We start from the raw sequence: 19,555 nt of genomic DNA on the forward strand, positions 1-19,555 counted from the left end.
CAAAATGAGGATAATGCCTACTTTACAAAGTTGTCATGAGGATTAAATGATATGACAGATGTAAAATACATGACATAGTGCCTAGCATGAGATAGGTTCTTAAAAGAATTTTCTTCTTTTCTTATATAATTTTGAGCCTCATTTCCTGACCTGAGCAGAATAACAAAATACCATAAATGCTTGATACATTTCCTTATGTTTCAAAATTATATATATGAAGCCTAGTGAAATAAAATTTTTAGAAAATCACTCTATAACCCATTATTATTTTTTCACAATTGGAATGAAAAACACCACTGCCATTGGAACTACCACTATTGTGTTAACAATAAGTACTTCTATTTCTTCTACAATTCTGTGACTATTACTATTTATTCATTTAAAAGAATCTGTGTGGCAAGAATTTTCACATCATTTTCATTTAATTGTTAAAATATCCCTGTGAGGTGCATGGTGCTGGTATTTTTGTTATTTTTCCATTTGCCAGTTGAGGAAATGAAAGTATAGTGAGATGTGCTACATACGATTATATTGGTTAAACTGGAACTTGAACCCAGGTCTTCTGACTGACTGGTAACCGAATTTCGTGAGTTTCATGGTATGTCATTGTTGTGAATATGTTTGCCTGCTATTTATTTGTCTGCTAGTCTCTAAAGATCTCTTTTTAAACTCTGTAATGAAAGGATTTTTCTTTTTGTTGTACAGTCCTCATAATTTATACATTCATCCATTCATTCATTTTTTTTCATTCAGCACATACTGATTATAACCTTTCTAATGGTTAGGCCATGTGCTAGGCCCTAGAAATAGCAATACAGTTGTGAGAAAGACATGTACCCTTTATGAAACTTTTACTATAGTGAGAGGGACAAACATTAACAATTAACATAAAAATATTTATAATTGAAGGAATAGTGCTAGAACCATGTGAACAAATAACAGGGAGGGACTTGATTGAGTCTGTGCATTGGCTTGGTGGTGATCCTGAGACTTCCCTGAGGAAGTTACGATTAAGTTGAGGTTTGAAGGATGAGCAACAGTCAACTAGATGAAGACGTAAAAGGAAAAGGGTGCTACCTAAGGGACGAGCATAGTTTCCTCCTTATTCCCCTCCTCTGTCCTTCCTTCTTTCCTTTATTCCTTCCTTCGGATTACAATTCATAATTGTCCTTGCTCATTTTCATTATGATTTAAAAATGTGTATTAAGTATAAATTAATAATTGCAAAACATAGTACTGAATTTTTCTCTCGGTGCATTCTCTGAGAAAATCAATTATCTGGACTGCTTAGGAGGTTCTGTGGTGAGTTTACATTCTAGATTCCATTGGTAGTCATGCAGTAAGGTCATGGAGGACATTAATTTTGCTGGGTTTTTATTCCAGTTTTATTGAAAAATGATTGACATATATCACTGTATAAGTTTGAGGTGTACAACATGACGGTTTGATTTACATATATTGATAAAATGATTACCACAATAGGTTTAGTTAACATTTATTACTTGTATTCATTTTGCTCTTCTTAAGCCCATCATTGCTTTTATGCTGACAGTTTTTGGTGGCACAACACACTGACTCTTTTTTCCAAAGGGAAAGTAATATACCTCTGCTTAAATAAGTGAATATTTCCATCGAAACTGATGTATTTGGTGTATTACAAACTACTAATCCATTACACAAACTATTCCCTTGGTTGAGAAGTGCAGTTTCAAGTTTTTTTTAGTTCCAAGTAGGATGGAGACCCAGGCAAATTTTCTTTTTCTTGTTTTCACACTGTCATCCATTGACCCACAGCTAGCATTATATGTAACACACGGTCCCATACATTGCTATAGTAGGAAATTCACGTGACACAAGAAGGGAAATCTTAGGAGATGGATATTATAATCTATCAGTGCAAGTATCTCTTTTTAACAAGGTACCATTCATTGTTATGGTAAGTTATAAAATATGTTTATAACTAGTTTAGGAGCATATTGGGACTGACTAAGGCATTTAGCAAAGCAGAAGAGAAGGTTTGAAAAGGAAGTTGGCTACAGAAAGCAAAGGATGAATAATTCTTTGACTTTACCAAAAGATTTCTGAGAGCACATTTATCAAGTAAAGGTGATGGGACTTGCTTGGAATGACTCCAGGCTGCAACGTGATGCTGGCGAAGCATTATTACAACAGAGAAACAGATGTAGAGCAATGATACCATAGACTTCTTTTCTCTAACAAATAGACTTCTCAAGAACATAAGCAGTTGTTCATGATTTTTTTTCCAGCACATCAGTTTATGTAAGAGAGCAATATAATATAGTTGAAAGAAAATGTACTTTAGAGGTATTCGTCTGTATCTCAGTATTGCCACACTCTATTGTGATCTAGAGTGATCCTCTAAATCAGCGGTCCCCCCACCATCACCGGGCCACACAGCAGGAGGTGAGCGGCGGGCAGGCGAGCTAGCTAGCAGAGCTTCATCTGCTGCTCCCTGTCGATCACATTACCACCTGAACCATTGCTCGCATTACCATCTAAACCATATTCCCCCCTCTCGCCCCCCGTCTGTGGAAAAATTGTCTTCCATAAAACCAGTCCCTGGTGCCAAAAAGGTTGGGGACTGCTGCTCTAAATCTATCTGAGCCTCAGTTACCTCATCTGTAAAATCAGGAAAATAGCATAATGAAATAATGAAATTTGATATTCATAATGATATTCCTGAAACAGTGAAAGGCCTGGAAAGTCTGAAGTATTCACTAATTTTTATAGTGTTAGCTTTGTCTAGAATTGTAATCCTTGTATCACTTTACTCCAGTATCAAGAATAGCTAGTGAATCAAAATAGCCCATTGTCAAGCTATAGAGGAATAGAGTGTATTCCAAGTTTCTACTTGTTATATATGCTAAAAATACTACTACCTATGAACCAATATAAATACACTTTAAACTATAAAGGAAACATTTATTTTGTCAGTGCTAGCCAGTGAGCAAAAGGTTAGACAACTTATTCTTCCTTTCCTCTGCCTAATACTTTTCTGTCCCTCTTTGAATTTAGGAGCATGTATCCTGTTTGGAAATCTTTTCTCGAGGGAACAATGCAGGTTGCCCAGTCTCGGATCAATATATGTGAAAACTATAAAAACTTCATTTCTGAGCCTGCAAGGACAGTGAAAAGCCTAAAAGAACAGCAACTAAAAAGGGTATCGTTTTTATTTGTTCTTTTCTTGTATGCATTTTAATATCTCACTGCTACATTTATAATCTGCAAGATTATGTTAAATTGCATTGTACACTTCGAGTTTTTCTATATGGTCCAAATGTTTCTGATTTTAACATGGATTTTCTGATTTCAACATGTTTCTTCTAACTACTGTATTTTATTAACTGACAAAGGTGAGTGTAATTTGAATCTGTGGACATTCTGAAAGCTCAGTAAACACTTCTTACAAATATTTTTCAGCTTAACTCAAGTAAATAGATTTACTTAGTTTGGTGTATATTAAAATAGTTACAGTGTTGTTAATCCCACTAAGTCTTGAGAAAATTGGTCTTAGTTTCAACTTGACCCATTTTGCATAATAATTTAAAGGAAGTTGACACATTGTTACTGAGTCTAAGCTCGCTATGCTGGCTACACACAGTACAGGCCAGTAAGGAATGGCGACTTTATTCGGAAAGCTGGCAGACTGAGAAGATGGCAGACTAATGTCTCAAAATAACCATCTTATCAGGGTCTGGATACCACTTTCTTTTATAGAACAGAAAGCGGGAAGAGGTGAGGAAGTAAAGTGAAAAGGTTTTGCCTGGCTTGGCCAGCATTGGGGAGGGGATGGGTTAATTTCTTCTTTTCTGAAGCCACTCACAGGTGGGCCGGGTCAGATAGTCTCCTTGTGAGCTGAACAAAGGCACTTTAGTTTAACTTTCTGGCAGAGGGTCAGGGTTCCCCGAGGCAGGCCATTATGTATGATTATAATAACAAAAGGAACGAAAAGCAAAGGTTAAAGTCAAAGAAACAGATCCAACATGGAGTCAAAATTGGCTCTTCCCTGTTACCATATCTTGACCATATATAGCAAACTTATTACCAAAAATGGTTTACTCTAAAGTTTAGCTATATAGGTTACATAAAAGTTTTTAAATAGATCTGTTTCTTTGTACAGAATTTTAAAATTCATAGAAAAAATCGTTATTAAATGTGATTTTTATGAAAAGCTTGCTATTGAAAGTAGGTGATTGAATTGTGTCCTTTTAGGAAAGGACACAGTTTTACAAAATTAGAGATTATCATGATGCCTAATAAGCAATTAAATTTTTCTTATAGAAGTATTAATACTTTAGAAAATATTAAAGTGATTATTTAAGGAAATAACATTTCACAAGCCATCCATTGTTTTGATTCTAATTGTCCTTTGGATTATCACTACTTTTTTACAAACAAAAACAACAAAAACCTAATCTTCCTTGTTTGCCAAAGATTATTTTAGTAGCATGAAATCAATATGTTAAATGTATCTCTTTCAAGCACTCACGTAGTATCAGTGGGTTTTAACATATTTGTTTAAGAATGCCTCAGTTTTATCTTTGCTCAAAATTATCTCTTTCAAAACAAACATAGCGAATAAACTACTGACCAAACATTGCTTTCTAATGGAAGAAAAAGCATTGTGTGTGTGTGTGTGTGTGTGTGTGTGTGTGTGTGTGTGTGTGTCCATGTCCATCAGTGCCTGCAGAGAGGGTGGGAGACAGGTAGAGAGTTGATACTACTTCCTAACTGGGAGGAAATAGGATGTTTCAAATAGCCAATGCATTCACCAAATGTAATTGAATTATTGGAAGTTCTACATTTCTCAGTATAGAAAATTTTTTTTTTTTTGGTTGCACCATGTGGCATGTGGGATTTCAGTTCCCCAACTGGGGATCAAACCCACACCCCCTACATTGGAAGGGCGGAGTCTTAACCACTGGACCACGAGGGAAGTCCCAATATCAGAATATTTTGAAAGAGTTAAAACCATTTGTGCTCTTCTCTGACCTGAATTTAACTAACATTCCTGGGCAAAGAATGTTAAGAATGTTTGGTGAGCTTTGACAAGTCCTTATATCTGTGAATTAACTTATATTATAGCTGATAATAATGGTATTTGTTTAAGCAGTTGTTAAACACTAAGTACATATTGAGCATACCTGTCAGGACTCTGAAATTACAAATGATAGAAACTTACTTCAAACTGGCTTAAGCCAAGAAGAGAATGTATAACTAAACATTTTAGCATGGATGGAATCCAGGCAGGGGTGGATCCAGGTCCTCAAATGATGACATTAGAATTCAGTCTTTCTTCCCATCCATTAGCTCTGCTTTCCCCAGTGGCTTCATTCTTTAGCAACTCTCTCTATGTGGTGGCCCCCAAAGTGCTAGATTTACAAATATCAAAGCTAGCAATCCTACATTTTCCACTTTCCCCAAAGTACTAACAAAACTACCAGAATTAAGGCTCATCAACTTATCTTGGGTTACAGAGGTTATAGTCTTCATGCAAACTACATGGACTAAAAATGGGAAAAGATGATTTGCCAAAGGAAAATTGAGATAGGTTCCCAATGGAGCAAGAAAAGCAACACATAGCCACAACTATTGGCTTCTCCAGTTGTACTTCCCAAACTTTACAACACATTGACTCCACATAGGATCAGAAATCATCTGTTTTTCTTCCTGTACTTCTCCAACCCTTCCTCCCCATGCTTTTTTTTTTTTTTTTTTTTTGCCTATATTTGGATAATCTTATATTTTATTTTCTTCTTTTTTATTTTAGTGTGATAAGAACACTTAACATGAGATCTACCCTCTTAACAGATTTTTAAAGTGTACAATACAGTATTTTTGTACAGATGATCTCTAGAACTTGCTCATTTTGTATAACTGAAATTTTGTACCTGTTGGTTAACAGCTCCCTCCTTCCTTTTTTTCCAATCCCTGACAACTACAATTCTATTCTTTGTGTCCATGAGTTTGATTATTTTAGATATTTCATGTAAGTGGGATCATGCAATATTTGTCCTTTTGTGACTGACTTATTTCATTTAGCATAATGTCCTCCAGGTTCATCGATGTTGTTGCATGCATAGGATTTCCTTCTTTTTTAAGGCTGAATAATAGTCCATTGTATATATATACCACATTTTTTAATACATTCATGCATTGATGCACATTTTGGTTGTTTCCATATTTTGACTTTTGTGAATAGTGCTGCAGTGAACATGGGAATGCTAATATCTCTTTGAGATCCTAATTTTACTTCTTTTGGATAAATACCTAGAAGTAGGATTGCTGGATCATATGGTAGTTCTTTTTTAATTTTTTGAGGAACCGCCATACTGTTTTCCATAACAGCTGCACCATTTTGCATTCCCACCAACAGTGCACAACAGTTCCAGTTTCACTACAACCTTGTCAGTGTTTGTTGTCATTTGTTTTTTTGGTAATAACCATTCTAACAGGTGTGAGGTAATATCTCATTGTGGTTTTGATTTGCAATTTCCCTGGTGATTAGTAACATGGAGTAATGTTACACTTTTTGTTATCAATTTTCCTCTATTAGCTTTTTAATTTTATAATCTTGTTATTCTTTTAGTAATTAACTTAGAGATTCCAGTATGCCTTTCTGACTTACTATAATTTATCATGAATTGGCACTTTTACTGCTCTCCACACTTTACTCTAAATTAACTTATTAAAGCCTAATGTGAATTAGTATTTTAGCACCTCCTGAACAATATAAAAATGTTTTAATAGTATAATTCCATTTACCTCCCCGTTATGACTTTTGTGCTGTTAGGCCTTTTGAGTCTGTCCATGTCTTTTGTACTTTTTCCACGTTTTCTGTATTAATACCCTTTTTTCTCTCTGCACTTCAGTCTGAATGTTTTCCACTGATATCTTGCAGCTAATTAGCACTCTGTTCTATTTCTTTTTTTTCTTTTAATTTGTTTTGATTGATTGATTGAAGTAGAGTTGATTTACAATGTTTTGTTAGTTTCAGGTATACAGCAAAGTGACTCAGTTTTATTTTTTCTTCAGATTATTTTCCATTATGAGTTTTTACAAGATATTGAATATAGTTCCCTATGCTATCCAGTAAATCCTTGTTACTTAACCATTTTATATATAGTAGTTTGTATCTGTTAATCCCATACTCCTAATTTATCCCTTCTCCCCTCCCTTTTCTCTTTGGTAACCATAAGTTTGCTTTCTATATCTGTGAGTCTGTTTCTTTTTGTATATAGATTCATTTGTATTATTTTTTGGATTCCACGTATAAGTGATAATCATACAATATTTGTCTTTCTCTGGCTTACTTCACTTAGGATGGTATTCTCTAGGTCCATCCATGTTGCTGCAAATGGCAATATTTCATTATTTTTTATGGCTAAATTATATTTCACCGTGTGTGTGTGTATACCACCTCTTTTTTTAAAAAAAATTTTAATTGGAATATAATTGATTTACAATATTGTCTTAGTTTCTGCTGTACAGCAAAGTGAGTCAGTTATACATACATGTATAACCACTCTTTTTTAGATTCCCATATAGGTCATTACAGAGTATTGAATAAAGTTCCCTGTACATGCCACATCTTCTTTTTTTTTTTTTTTTTTTTTTACATGCCACATCTTCTTAACCCAATTGTCTGTTGATGGGCACTTGGGTTGTTTTTGTGTCTTGCCTATTGTATATAGTTCTACTATGCTGTTCTGCTATTTTTAATTTGCTTTTAAAACTTATCTTTTGGAATCTCAGTATATTTTTTCAGTTCTGAAATTTTTATTTGATTTAAAAAAAATGGAGTCCATGTTTCTGGTGCAATTCTCCATGTTTTTTCTTTATCATCTTAAATGTCTCACTCCTAATCTCTGTTTCATAATTCCACTATCTGAATCACTATAGGTCTCTTTTTATCATTTACTGTTTCTTTGTTTGTTTTTGGTTATTTGGGTCTACTGGTTTAGTAGGCCTCACAGTCCTACTGTGGATAAAAATTATAGAGGCTCTGGAAGATGTTTTCTATTTCCAAAGAGAGTTAAGTTTTCTAGCAGGCAGATAGAATGCTATCAGATCACCTTGATTGTGTTAGGGTCTGGTTTTAGGCTTTTTAGTCTGGTGTATTTCACTTATGTCCTTATTCCTGGGGTCTTACCTGAAAGTTTGGGGTGCTTACCAAAGCATTTCTACTTTGATGAGACTTGAACTCCAACCTTTGTCTTCTCAACATCATGTAGCTTCTCTGATCCCTCTGTTCACTGCTCAGCTCATTAGTCTTTCAGCTACTGTTCTTTCCTGAATTTGTTAGAATTTGACTACACACATGCCATTTAGAAGTCAACTGATGACTCAGGGAAAGTGCATGCAGATTTTTGGATTTGCTTCTCTGTAGTACCCTTCTTTCCAGGTCTAGCCTCTCAAGTTCCTGCTCTTTGGGCATCCACAAACTCCAACCTCTGTTTCCATAGTCTAGTAAAAAACCACTTTGTGTTTATATCTTACATCTCTGTGCCATGATTCAACAATTGCCCTAAGAAGAAAAGTCAAGGTAAATGCAGAGCTTACCTAGCTGTGCTCTGTTCTTCCAGATATCACAGTCCCTTCAGTCCAGCTTGTATTGCTGTTGTTTAATGCTGGCTATTTCTAAAAATCTCTTTTGTCTGACTTTTACAGTTTCTAGACTATAGGAAGATAGTCTAAAACAACTTGTTCTGTCATGATCACAACCAATTTTGACTTAAAATTCTCCCTCAGTAACATTTTCTAATTGAGGTATAATATTTATAATATAAAATTTTATAATATATATAAAATTTATAATAAGTTTGAGGTGTACAACATAATGATTCAAAATTTTTCTAGATTATATTTCATTTATAGCTATTATAAAGTACTGGCTATATTCCCTACACTGTACAATATATCCTTATAGCTTATTTATTTTATACATTGTTGTTTGTACCTCTTAATTCCATACCCCCTCTCTTGCCCCTGCTCCCTTCTCTCTCCCCACTGGTAACCAGTAGTTTGTTCTTTATATCTGTGAGTCTGTTTCTTTTTTGTTGTATTCACTAGTTTGTACATATAAATGTTAACATACAGTTTTTGTCTTTCTCTGTCTGACATTTCACTAAGTGTAATACCCTCTAAGTCCATCCATGTTGTTGCAAATGGCAAATTTTCATTCTTTTTAATGGCTGAGTAGTATTCCATTGTGTGTGTGTGGCATGTGTATGTGTACATATATATATATGTACATACATATATATGTGTGTGTGTGTGTATATATATATATATATATATATATATATATATATATATATATACGACATCTTCTTTACCCATTCATCTGTTGATGGACACTTAGGTTACTTCCATATCTTGGCTATTGCAGATAATGCTACTGTGAACATTGAGGTGCGTGTATCTTTTTGAATTAGTGTTTTCATTTTCTTTGGACATATACCCAAGAGTGGAATTGCTGGGTCATATGGTAGTTGTACTTTTAGTTTTTTGAGGAACCTTTATACTGTTTGCCACAGTGGCTGCACCAGTTTACATTCCCAACAGCAGAGTACAGGGTTCCCTTTTCTCCACATCCTTGCCAACATTTGTTATTTGTGGTATTTTTGATGATAGTTGTTCTAACAGGTGTGAAGTCATATCACATTGTGGTTTTGATTTGCATTTTTCTGATGACTAGTGATCTTGAATATCTTTTCATGTGCCTGTTGGCCATCTGTATATCTTCTTTGGAAAGTTGTCTATTCACATCTTCTGCCCATTTTTGTAATCGGGTTGTTTGTTTTTTTGATATTGAGTTGTATGAATTGTTTATATATTTGAATTTTAACCCCTCCGTAAATTTTTTTTGAAGTCTTTGTTGAATTTGTTACAATAGTGCTTCTGTTTTATGTTTTGGTTTTTTGGCCGTGAGTCATGTGGGATCTTAGCTCCCCCTCCAGGGATCGAACCCACACCCCCTGCATTGGAAGGTGAAGTCTTAACCACTGGACCACCAAGGAAGTCCCCCCTCTGTAACATTTTAATGGTCATGTTTTTTTTTAATTTTTCTCTACTTCATCAGTTTTCTTTTATAATATTGGGGATAATTTCAGATACAACTATAAAGCGTCTGAACATTGTGAAGATTATAATGAGAATTATATCATGGCTTTTTCTAAATCACTTTCCATATGCTGACATTTGCTTATAAATCAAAACAAGAGCCACAATAATCTATGGCTTTTTAAAATTTAATCTATTCTCTTTTTTTAAATTGAGTTAAAATTGACATATTTCAGGTGTACAATGTAGTCATTTGATATTTGTGTATATTGCAAAATGATCACCTCAATAAGTCTAGTTAACATTTGTCATTCTTATATTAAACTAGCTATGCTTTTATCCATATCTTTCTCATTTATACTAGAGTTTACCTTCCTTGAAATAATTGGGACTCACATTTGTATGATACTTTAGATTGTAAACAGCTACCATATCCATTATAGTCTCATTTGATTCTCATGACAACCTGTTAGATTTGTAAATATTATTATTTTTCAAATGATGAAACTGAGGCTAAGAATGTTAGAGAGACTTAGGTAGCAAATTATTGAGCAAGAACTTGAATATTCTACTTCCTAATTCCAAATTGTATTCAATCCTTTAAAAATACTTGGAGTTTAATGTTTAAATAGGCTTACAGAAAAATATATACAACTTCTTTACCTCAGTAGACTATTTATAGATGTTCCCTACTCCTTTAACTAATTAGTTTTTACAGTAGTTGTAATTAATACATGGATAATTTGTTTTAGGATATCCTGTTTTCTACATCCTCTATTTCCTAATTAATTGTCAACGTTTCTATACAAGCTTTATGTTTATTATTTTTTACTTCTGAATAAATTTTTCATTTACTGTGCTTTATTTAGTCATTCTTCTGTTTTATTACCACTAAGGTAATAAAAGTTAACTTTTTTAAAAGTTATTTTCTTTTCTTTTTTTTTTTCTTTTTCTTTCTTTTTGGGTGCACAGTGTGGCATTTGGGATCTTAGTTCCCTGACCAGGGATTGAACCTGCACCCCCTGCAGCTGAAGCACGGAATCTTAACCACTGGATCACCGGGGAAGTTCCAAAAGTTTTTTTCTTAGGATGAATTTCCAGGACAGGACTGCTGGGTCAGAGGATGTACTAGTTTGTAGGCCTTCAATGTATTGGTCCAAATTACTTTTATTTTTATTCGTGCCTTCAAGTTATTAGCAAGTCTGTCTATCCTAGTATCTGTCATACTCAGGAATCATACTTTTAATTTCTTTACTAGGATCCTGAATTTTAATATCCAAGTTTGTCATTCTGTATGATCCCTTAGCCCTAATGTACACTTACACATCCATTTCTCTGTCTGCTCAGTGCTGATAACTCTTGGGAAAGAGCTGGGCATATATCACATCAAGGCTTTTCTTAACGTAGTTATTATTAAGCTTGTTTTTAAGTATATGACTTAATCCACCTCAGAAAATTGGATTTCTACAGAAGAAACTTATTTTAAAAGTTGGAAAGGAAGTCCTGTTCCTTTGCAAATTAAGTTTGATGACTTTTATTTAATAAATATGTTTGATATTTTGTTATGTGCAGGCATTTTCCTTTGAAGAAGAACCCAGCTTACTCTCACTTGAAACAGTTCACCTGGGTGATGGAAACATTTGGTTGTCGTTTTAATGAATGCTAGGGAAGAAAGGATCACAAGAGATCTCTTCAGTGTGCACACAGGCTATCTCTAATACTCTTTGATAAACAGTATCTTAGAAACTTATGTAAAGGGAAAAAGCAAGTAGGAATAGAATCAACCAGAGTTTTCTGATGAGATTTTTGAGAAATCCTTTTTAAGATATGAACTGTCACAAAATTCATCTGATATTGTGGCACATATAGAAAGTAATTTAATTTAATAACCTTTTATAAATGAAAATGAATTAAGTAATCTCTATAAGATGTTTGGTTACCCGAGACTAAGGATAAATGTCCTTTAAAGGGTAGGGATATAAGGAGTGAGTGACTGTGTGTTTATGTTTCTGTCTGTGTGTGTGTGCACACGCAGGTGTGCATGCATATGTGCTCATGTACAGGTACCCATGGTGTTCACTTTGTGGGAATATACTGAGATCTTATCCACATGGTTTGCAGTCCTCAGGAAAACCTTTGACCTACTGTGTTTCGTTTCCTCTCAAAATATTCAAATTAGCAGACCCTTTCTTAATATTGCTTAATATCACCCTGGGACTCTTGGGCTTCCCTTCATTGATTAGTTTTCTGAGGCCAAGTTTCATTGTTTTGGATGAACATTTTGAATGCAGATACCTTACACCTGACTCCTGTTTTAAATAATCCATCCCATTTGCCCATTAAACACAGTTGTGTTTTTTCAGACCATGCCCCAGTTCCTAGTTATTAATATCTAATTGTAGCCATGGAGCATTCTTTCAGCTCTTCACACATGCAAACATGGCATTATTGGGATGTTTAGCACTTCTCTATGGGAGTGTCAGGTTGTCACAGTATTATTTAGTAAACAAGAGATTTGTTTATGATAAGGACTATTAAAAATTAAAGATTTGTTGCAAGATAAAAGCTTACTATTTTAGTATGTCTATATAATGAAACATTATTCAGCCATAAAAAGGCATGAAGAATTAGTACATGATACAACATAGATGAACCCTGAAAACATTATGCAAAGTGATAAAAGATGTATAAGGCTATGTATTATATGATTCCATTTAAACAGAATGTCTGAAATAGGAAATTTATGAAGGCAAAAGTAGATTAGTGGTTGCCAGGGACTAGGGGGTAGGTGGAAATGGGAGTGACTGCTAATGGGTATGGGGTTTCTTTTTAGGGTGATGAAAATGTTCTGGAATGAGACAGAGGTAATGGTTGTACAACCTCATGAATATCCTAAAAACCACTGGGGTTTGTGAGTTATATGTCAGTTCTTTTAAAGCTTACTATTTTAAGATAAAGTAACTGTGTGTGAAACCTTAAAAACATGGTTATCACAAAACTAGGGTACATACTATAGTGGATTACATGGTAAATTCACTGTATGACTTTGGGTAAGTTGTTTAACCTCTTTAAGTCTGTTTCTTCATCTTAAAATTGGACTAATATGAATACTTTTATCACAGAGTTGTTTTGAGGACTAAATGTGATGTAATACCTATAAAGTGCTGGACATAGTGTATTGTGCTTGTGCAGTGCACATAGGGAGTCTTCTTAAATGTAACTGAACATTCAGACTCATGAGTATCGTAGGCCACACCTGGCATGAGGTTTACTTAGAAGGACATTAGGACAGGGAACACAGTTAAGCAGCAGGGCAGCATCCTGCATTGGTAGAATTAGTTCTCCCACCAGTATGCTTCAGTCTACATAGCTAATCAGAGTTATTCTGTTTGGTCCCCAGGCGACAGGCCTGGGACAAGGAAATGAGACTCACATGTGCAGGGGTAGCCGCAGACTCTAAAGGAGAGGAAAACCTTTTATTACAGCTCTATAGACAGAGCTTCCAAGGTCCCTGCAAGGGACATGTCCAGATACAGGAATCACCATACTCACAGAAGCCCAAAGCCAAGAGTTCTCCATCAAATATTTGTAGTTCATTTGTAGTTTCTCCCAAGTTGATGCAATTTACTCATCAGGTAAATTCATATTTATACGTAGTGTTGCTGAATAACCCAGTTGACGTTGTGTCTTAGTCAGGTTTCTGTTGAAACACAGACCTTGGAAGTTAAGGGTCCAGTTTTCATGCAGCGGGGAAAGAGGTGTTTTTTTGTTTTGTCTTGTTTTACCCTTTATTCACAGCCTGACACTTATTAAGTGCTCAGTAAATGTACCCATAGGGAACCTTCCAGATCTCTCACTTCCTGTAAAGTAGTGAAACTCTAGCCTATATGTCACATTTCTAAGTTTATTTGTGCTTTATCCTTGCTTTTCTGATGTCCTTGTTCTATTCCACACTGCTCACCGTGGCAAAATAGTCCCTTACTTACCAATGTCTCTTCCTGCTTTGCTGTGTTTTTTCAGTCTGCACCATGCACTGACGATGCTATTCCAGGCTCAGAAGTTTTTCAATGGGGGCTGCCCTGAACTGGCCTCAAACTGGTGAAACTTCTCAGTGGTTTGTTTCAAACTGGGGAAAATAATTCCCCCTTTGGATATCCAGAAGGGTCCCAAAGCAGTGTTACTTTGGCCCCATTGTGTTATGAGAGTTTTTTGTTAAGTATTTCTTTGAGTTATTATGTCTGTCTCTTCTTCTAGAATCTGTATGTGTATCCAAAGAGTTGAGTTGGGGATAGTTTTGAGTAATAATTGTTATGTGGTACCCAGGTTTCTTGCTTCTCTCCTTCATCTTGGGCTTATCCTGTCAGACTTCTCAGATTTCTTATTTATTTATATTTTTGGCTGTATTGGGTCTTCGTTTCTGCGCTCGGGCTTTCTTTAGTTGTGTGGAGTGGGGGCTACTCTTCGTTGCAGTGCGCTGGCTTCTCACTGGGGTCGTTTCACTTGTTGCGGACCACAGGCTCTAGGCACATGGGCTTCAGTAGTTGTGGCTCGCGGGCTGTAGAGCGCAAGCTCAGTAGCTGTGGCGCATGGGCTTAGTTGCTCTGTGGCCAGACTTCTCAGATCTCAATCCTGCTTTCCCAGAAGTGAATCCTTCAGTACCCTTTGTACCATCAGTTCCCCAAACATATAGAGAAATTTTATTAACATTATGAAGATTACAGAATTGCTTTAATCTTTTGCCTTTATTGCTATGCTCCAACACTAAGAGCATTTTCACTGTTGCTCTTCTTATGCCTTAGCTTAATGTCAGTTATCAGCAGCACTCAGAGGTTATTTCTCAAAGCAGAGTTGTTAAGCAAACTGTGTCACTATTCGATACATTACTTGAGATGGGAGTACCAGCTGTTCACTGTATTTCAGTTTGCAATTTGAAGGGTACTAAAAGTGCTGATTCTTCTCCTGGGTTTCCATCCTGAGGGCATAGTGCAGAGTTCTTAGGACAAACTCATTTTCTGTAAGCCTGAAGACTAAAATCATAATAATTGCACTTTGTATTTTACAGTGTGTGGACCAGTTGACAAAGATCCAAACTGAATTGCAAGAGACAGTGAAAGATTTAGCTAAAGGCAAAAAGAAGTACTTTGAGACTGAACAGATGGCTCATGCAGTACGAGAGAAAGCTGACATCGAGGCAAAGTATGTGTTTTAGCATTTCTGAAAAAGTGATTATACAAATAAATGTTATTTTTGCCAGTACTTTGTTTTCTGTTAATACAGGGCATAGAGTCATTCTTAGGTTATATTGGTTTCATTGGACCTATAAATGTTACATACTTGAGATCAAATTTTCTTTTATATTAGTTGATTTTTATTTAAATTAATGTAAGCAAAATGGGAATATTTGATCAGTCAGTTTTCACATTAAATTGAATTTTGAAAAGGAAAGAAGACAGATGATCATGGTATTGGAAGCTTAGCAGAAGTCTGGTTAAAGTTGCTATGGTGTCTAGATATCAGGGTTTTAGAGCCTCAGTTTTCTCATGCCAGAGTAAATCAGTTGTAGTCGAAAATCCTTGATCCTCAGTATGCCTTTGAAGGACTATGGACGCATCAAGTGAGTAAGACCACTGACCTCAGTATAGAAACCTTGCCCCAGAATTTGTCTTATATGAAGTTCTAACGTATATAATTTTTAATGTATGCTTTAGGAACTGTGTGTGAATTTTACTTTCAATATATGTAAATTAAAAGTCCTTTATTTTGAGAATAATCAGGAAAAGAAGAAACTGGCAGTTTATAACAAAGAAATGCAAAGCTAGCAGTAGAGATTTTTGCAATGACAACTTGAGGAAAGATGAAAATTTTTTAAGGAAAAATAAACCTGTGTTATAGAATGGGATTCTGAAGCTGTCTCTGAGGAAAGGTGAGACTCCCATTCGGTGAGCTCACTGATGGAAAATGTAGGAGTTTGAACACCTAGTCATGAAATCAGAAAGGCTATGAACACTTGTACAGACTAGGAAGGAGTCAGGGTTGTCTTTCTAATATACTTTTTTATCTGCAGGAAATTAAGCAATCTCATAGGCATCTTGTGAAAATTTAGGGGCTCCTGGAAAGTTTATTTTGTCCCAATGGATGGTAAATGAATACTCACAAAGTGTTTAATATTACTGGAAAACATATTTAATATTTCCCTAACTTAGTTTATCTTTATTATTTTATTTTTATAAGCATACAAATATTTCCTGTACTTTCATAGAGTCAGTGAACCCATCTTCCCAGTTAGACCTGAAGTTTTTAGATTAGGTGCTTTCTGTTAGGAATATCCTTTCATGGTGGTTCTTAAGAACTTGTTTTTTAAAATGCTCAGGGATTCTAGAACAGAGAATTGACAGATTTGTAGAGCATATATAAATACCTACTTTAGCCAAGGTCCACAGGGTGAAAATGAGGACAATTGTGGGGCTGTTCCTGAGAAGTGTGGATTTGACAGGGTCTAATTCACAGGTGCTGATAACAAGAAACTGCCTTCAAATATAGCCCAGATTCAAAGGGGATACAGCAAATTAGACATTTAATTCAATGTGTAACTTTTCTGGAAAATTAATTCTGCAACAGAGAGAGAAATGCCTCTTTATCTTAATTCACTCACTAAGTGTTTATTGAATCACTACTCTATATCGGGTACTATGGATACAGAGATGAGGTAGATAAGTTTTGTCCTCAAGAAGTTTAAAGCCTAGAATTAAAAACAAACGTGTTTTAAAGTAGATTTATGATTTGTTTATTCACGGTAAACTTAAAGAAGTTACGTACCTAAAGTCACTCACCTAGTAATTAATTTATTTTAGTAGTTGTGTGAAAACACTTTTATGTAAGCATAGAAAATAGATTAATTTTGCCTAATGAAAAAGGAAACCTTTATAGAAAAAAGTGATGTTTGGACACAGTTCTGAAGAATGGTTTTTCTAAGTAGAGATGAGGGCTTCCCTGGTGGCGCAGTGGTTGAGAGTCTGCCTGCCGATGCAGGGGACACGGGTTCGTGCCCTGGTCTGTAAGATGTTACGGAAAAACCCAACCGAACATTTTGGCCAACCCAGTAGTTTTTTTGTGTGGTACGCGGGCCTCTCACTGTTGTGGCCTCTCCGGTTGTGGAGCACAGGCTCCGGACGTGCAGGCCCAGCGGCCATGGCTCACGGGCCCAGCTGCTCCGCGGCACGTGGGATCCTCCTGGACGGGGGCCAGATCTTGCTTTGGGGGTCAGTTGCATATCAGATGATAGTTAAAGAGATGAAAAAAATCATATATAAAATGAGATGAGAAGTTGAGTTTGGAAACCTAAGGAACATTAACATATGGAAGGTAGGTGAGGAAGAGGAGTATGTAGTATGGTTCATTGTATATATTTTATTTGCTCTAGATAATAATCTTTGAGGACAGGAACTGTATTATTTTACCTATTACTAGTACCTTCTTTATTACCACAAAAGGATTGTATGAGGATTAGAAAATGAAGCAGAAGCCAGAGATTTGAATCCTTATATTGGAAAATCCAGATGCAACTCAAGGCTATTTAGATAATGGCTACAAAAAAAGTCGAAATGAGTATACCCCAAACACAGTCTTTCTTAACCCTGAACAGGCACTCTCAAATTTTAAAGTCTGTGGCCTTTGCTTTTCTAGATCAAAATGAATAGGAATCTGATTAATAAAAACAAAGAAAACCCCCATCAAATATGAATATGGCAAGGTAGAAAAATGACAGGAGTCTCTTAGACCCAGCTTTTTTTTAGTAGTGGAGTAGTTGGAATGCATGTTTGTATGTACGTCCTTGAATGTTTCTCTCTTGCTAGAAAGTTGAGAGGCAGCTTTTTCTGTCCTCACATTTGCTCTGCAGAGACTGGCTTGCTCTGTCTTCCAATACCAAACGGTCTGCAACTTTATTTCATATTATGGCATAGCTTCCAGCACATTCATTGACTTTTCCCATGGCAATCACCATGACACTGCAGTCAAGACAAACATTGCAGCTTCAGAAATTACTGGTTGTGGGGAATGTTGGTTGTTCCTTAGCATTTTTCTCCTTATGGTTCTCTCTAGTTGTTTGCATAAAGCCAAGATATTTTAATTACTGATTGTTAGATTATGGTTCCCCTCCTGAGCTGAGAGGGATTGAGGGAAATAAGGACACCAGAAAAGAGAAGCTTAAATAGAACAAAATCATATTAGGGCAGAAAGTCCAAGGGCTTTATCTCTATGTTCTGAATACTATAGATATGTTAAGAGTGGAGGGAGCACATAGGCAGGCACCCAAACAAGAAGCACTTTTAATGGGAGATGTGATGGAATTAAGGTCTTTGTAGAGCCTGGTCAGTATCATACAGTAGATTGCATTCCTGGCATTGGCACATTCATGGCACATTCCTGGCACATGGCCCTGAAAGCCTGATAATCTTTGTCTCCATAGGTTGGTTATCCATGGGCTTCTTTAAGCTTCCTTGCGGAAACTAAAGTATGTGCAATTGTATGATACTGGGAATAATCTATAGTTTGTTGACTCTTGTTTATTAGGAGATACCAACATATGGGATTCGTCAAATTGTATTTTTGTCATTCAGGATATTTTTATTTTATTAATCCCACTATTTTCTGTGTCACCATAATATTAAATTCTTCCTGTAGTAAAATAAAAGAAAATAATCATTGCTTTTGGTTTTCCATTTATTTAGTTCTCTTTTAGAATAGTGTCACGGGGAAAGGCCACTTTTTAAAAAATTTAGTAATTATAATACTTAATCGTTTTATTATGATGTAATTTGATAATTTTATTAACATACTTTTCTATTTTTATTATAGATCTAAACTTAGTCTTTTTCAATCAAGAATCAGTTTACAGAAGGCAAGTGTAAAGGTGAGTTTTTGAAAACTGTATTTCACAATTGAGAAACCTTAGCTTAAAAAAAAAAAGAATTGGGCCTTTTGAGGGTGCAGTTCAATTATTTCCATCTGATTTCCATTTAGAGAAGCATTTTAAAGTCATTAGGGAAGAACTTTTTTTCCCAGTGCATGAGGGTTTTTCAACTAAGTGTCAGCACTTTGGATACTCCCTACTTCTCAAGATTGCTTTAGAGATAAGTTTCTATACCTAACCTGCTTAGGTAGCCTTTTGTCTTCAACACTTAGTCCAAGAGACTTTAACAAGTCCATGGGCTTTAGAAAGCTCAATAAAATCCATTTCACTCAGATTTATACCTCTGAGCAGATATTTTGGGCCAGATGCAAGTGAATTTTTCCTGTGGGATCCTCAAGCTGTAGAACACCTGATAAATAAGCTTAGTGATCTACATTTGTCTGCCTGGCTCCCAACTAGCATGCATTTCTTTTGGCACATTAGGGGGTGTTGATTTTTTTTCAAACTGTTTTCTAACTCCAGCAGATTACCCAAGTCTTTGAAGATAAGGGACTTACT

General features: G+C 35.5%; 1 protein-coding gene across 1 annotated transcript in view; it reads left to right on the top strand.

Annotated features, from left to right (window-relative positions):
* FCHSD2 (FCH and double SH3 domains 2) overlaps window positions 1–19,555 on the top strand; it is a 301,858-nt gene that overhangs the window by 130,884 nt on the left and 151,419 nt on the right. Inside the window, exons 5-7 of the mRNA XM_065882104.1 lie at window positions 3,037–3,181; window positions 15,149–15,282; window positions 18,943–18,997. Coding sequence (XP_065738176.1) covers window positions 3,037–3,181; window positions 15,149–15,282; window positions 18,943–18,997 — 334 coding nt within the window. The remainder of the gene's footprint in view (window positions 1–3,036; window positions 3,182–15,148; window positions 15,283–18,942; window positions 18,998–19,555) is intronic.

The sequence above is a fragment of the Phocoena phocoena genome, chromosome 8, assembly GCF_963924675.1.
Source record: "Phocoena phocoena chromosome 8, mPhoPho1.1, whole genome shotgun sequence".
Classification (NCBI taxonomy): Eukaryota; Metazoa; Chordata; class Mammalia; order Artiodactyla; family Phocoenidae; genus Phocoena; species Phocoena phocoena.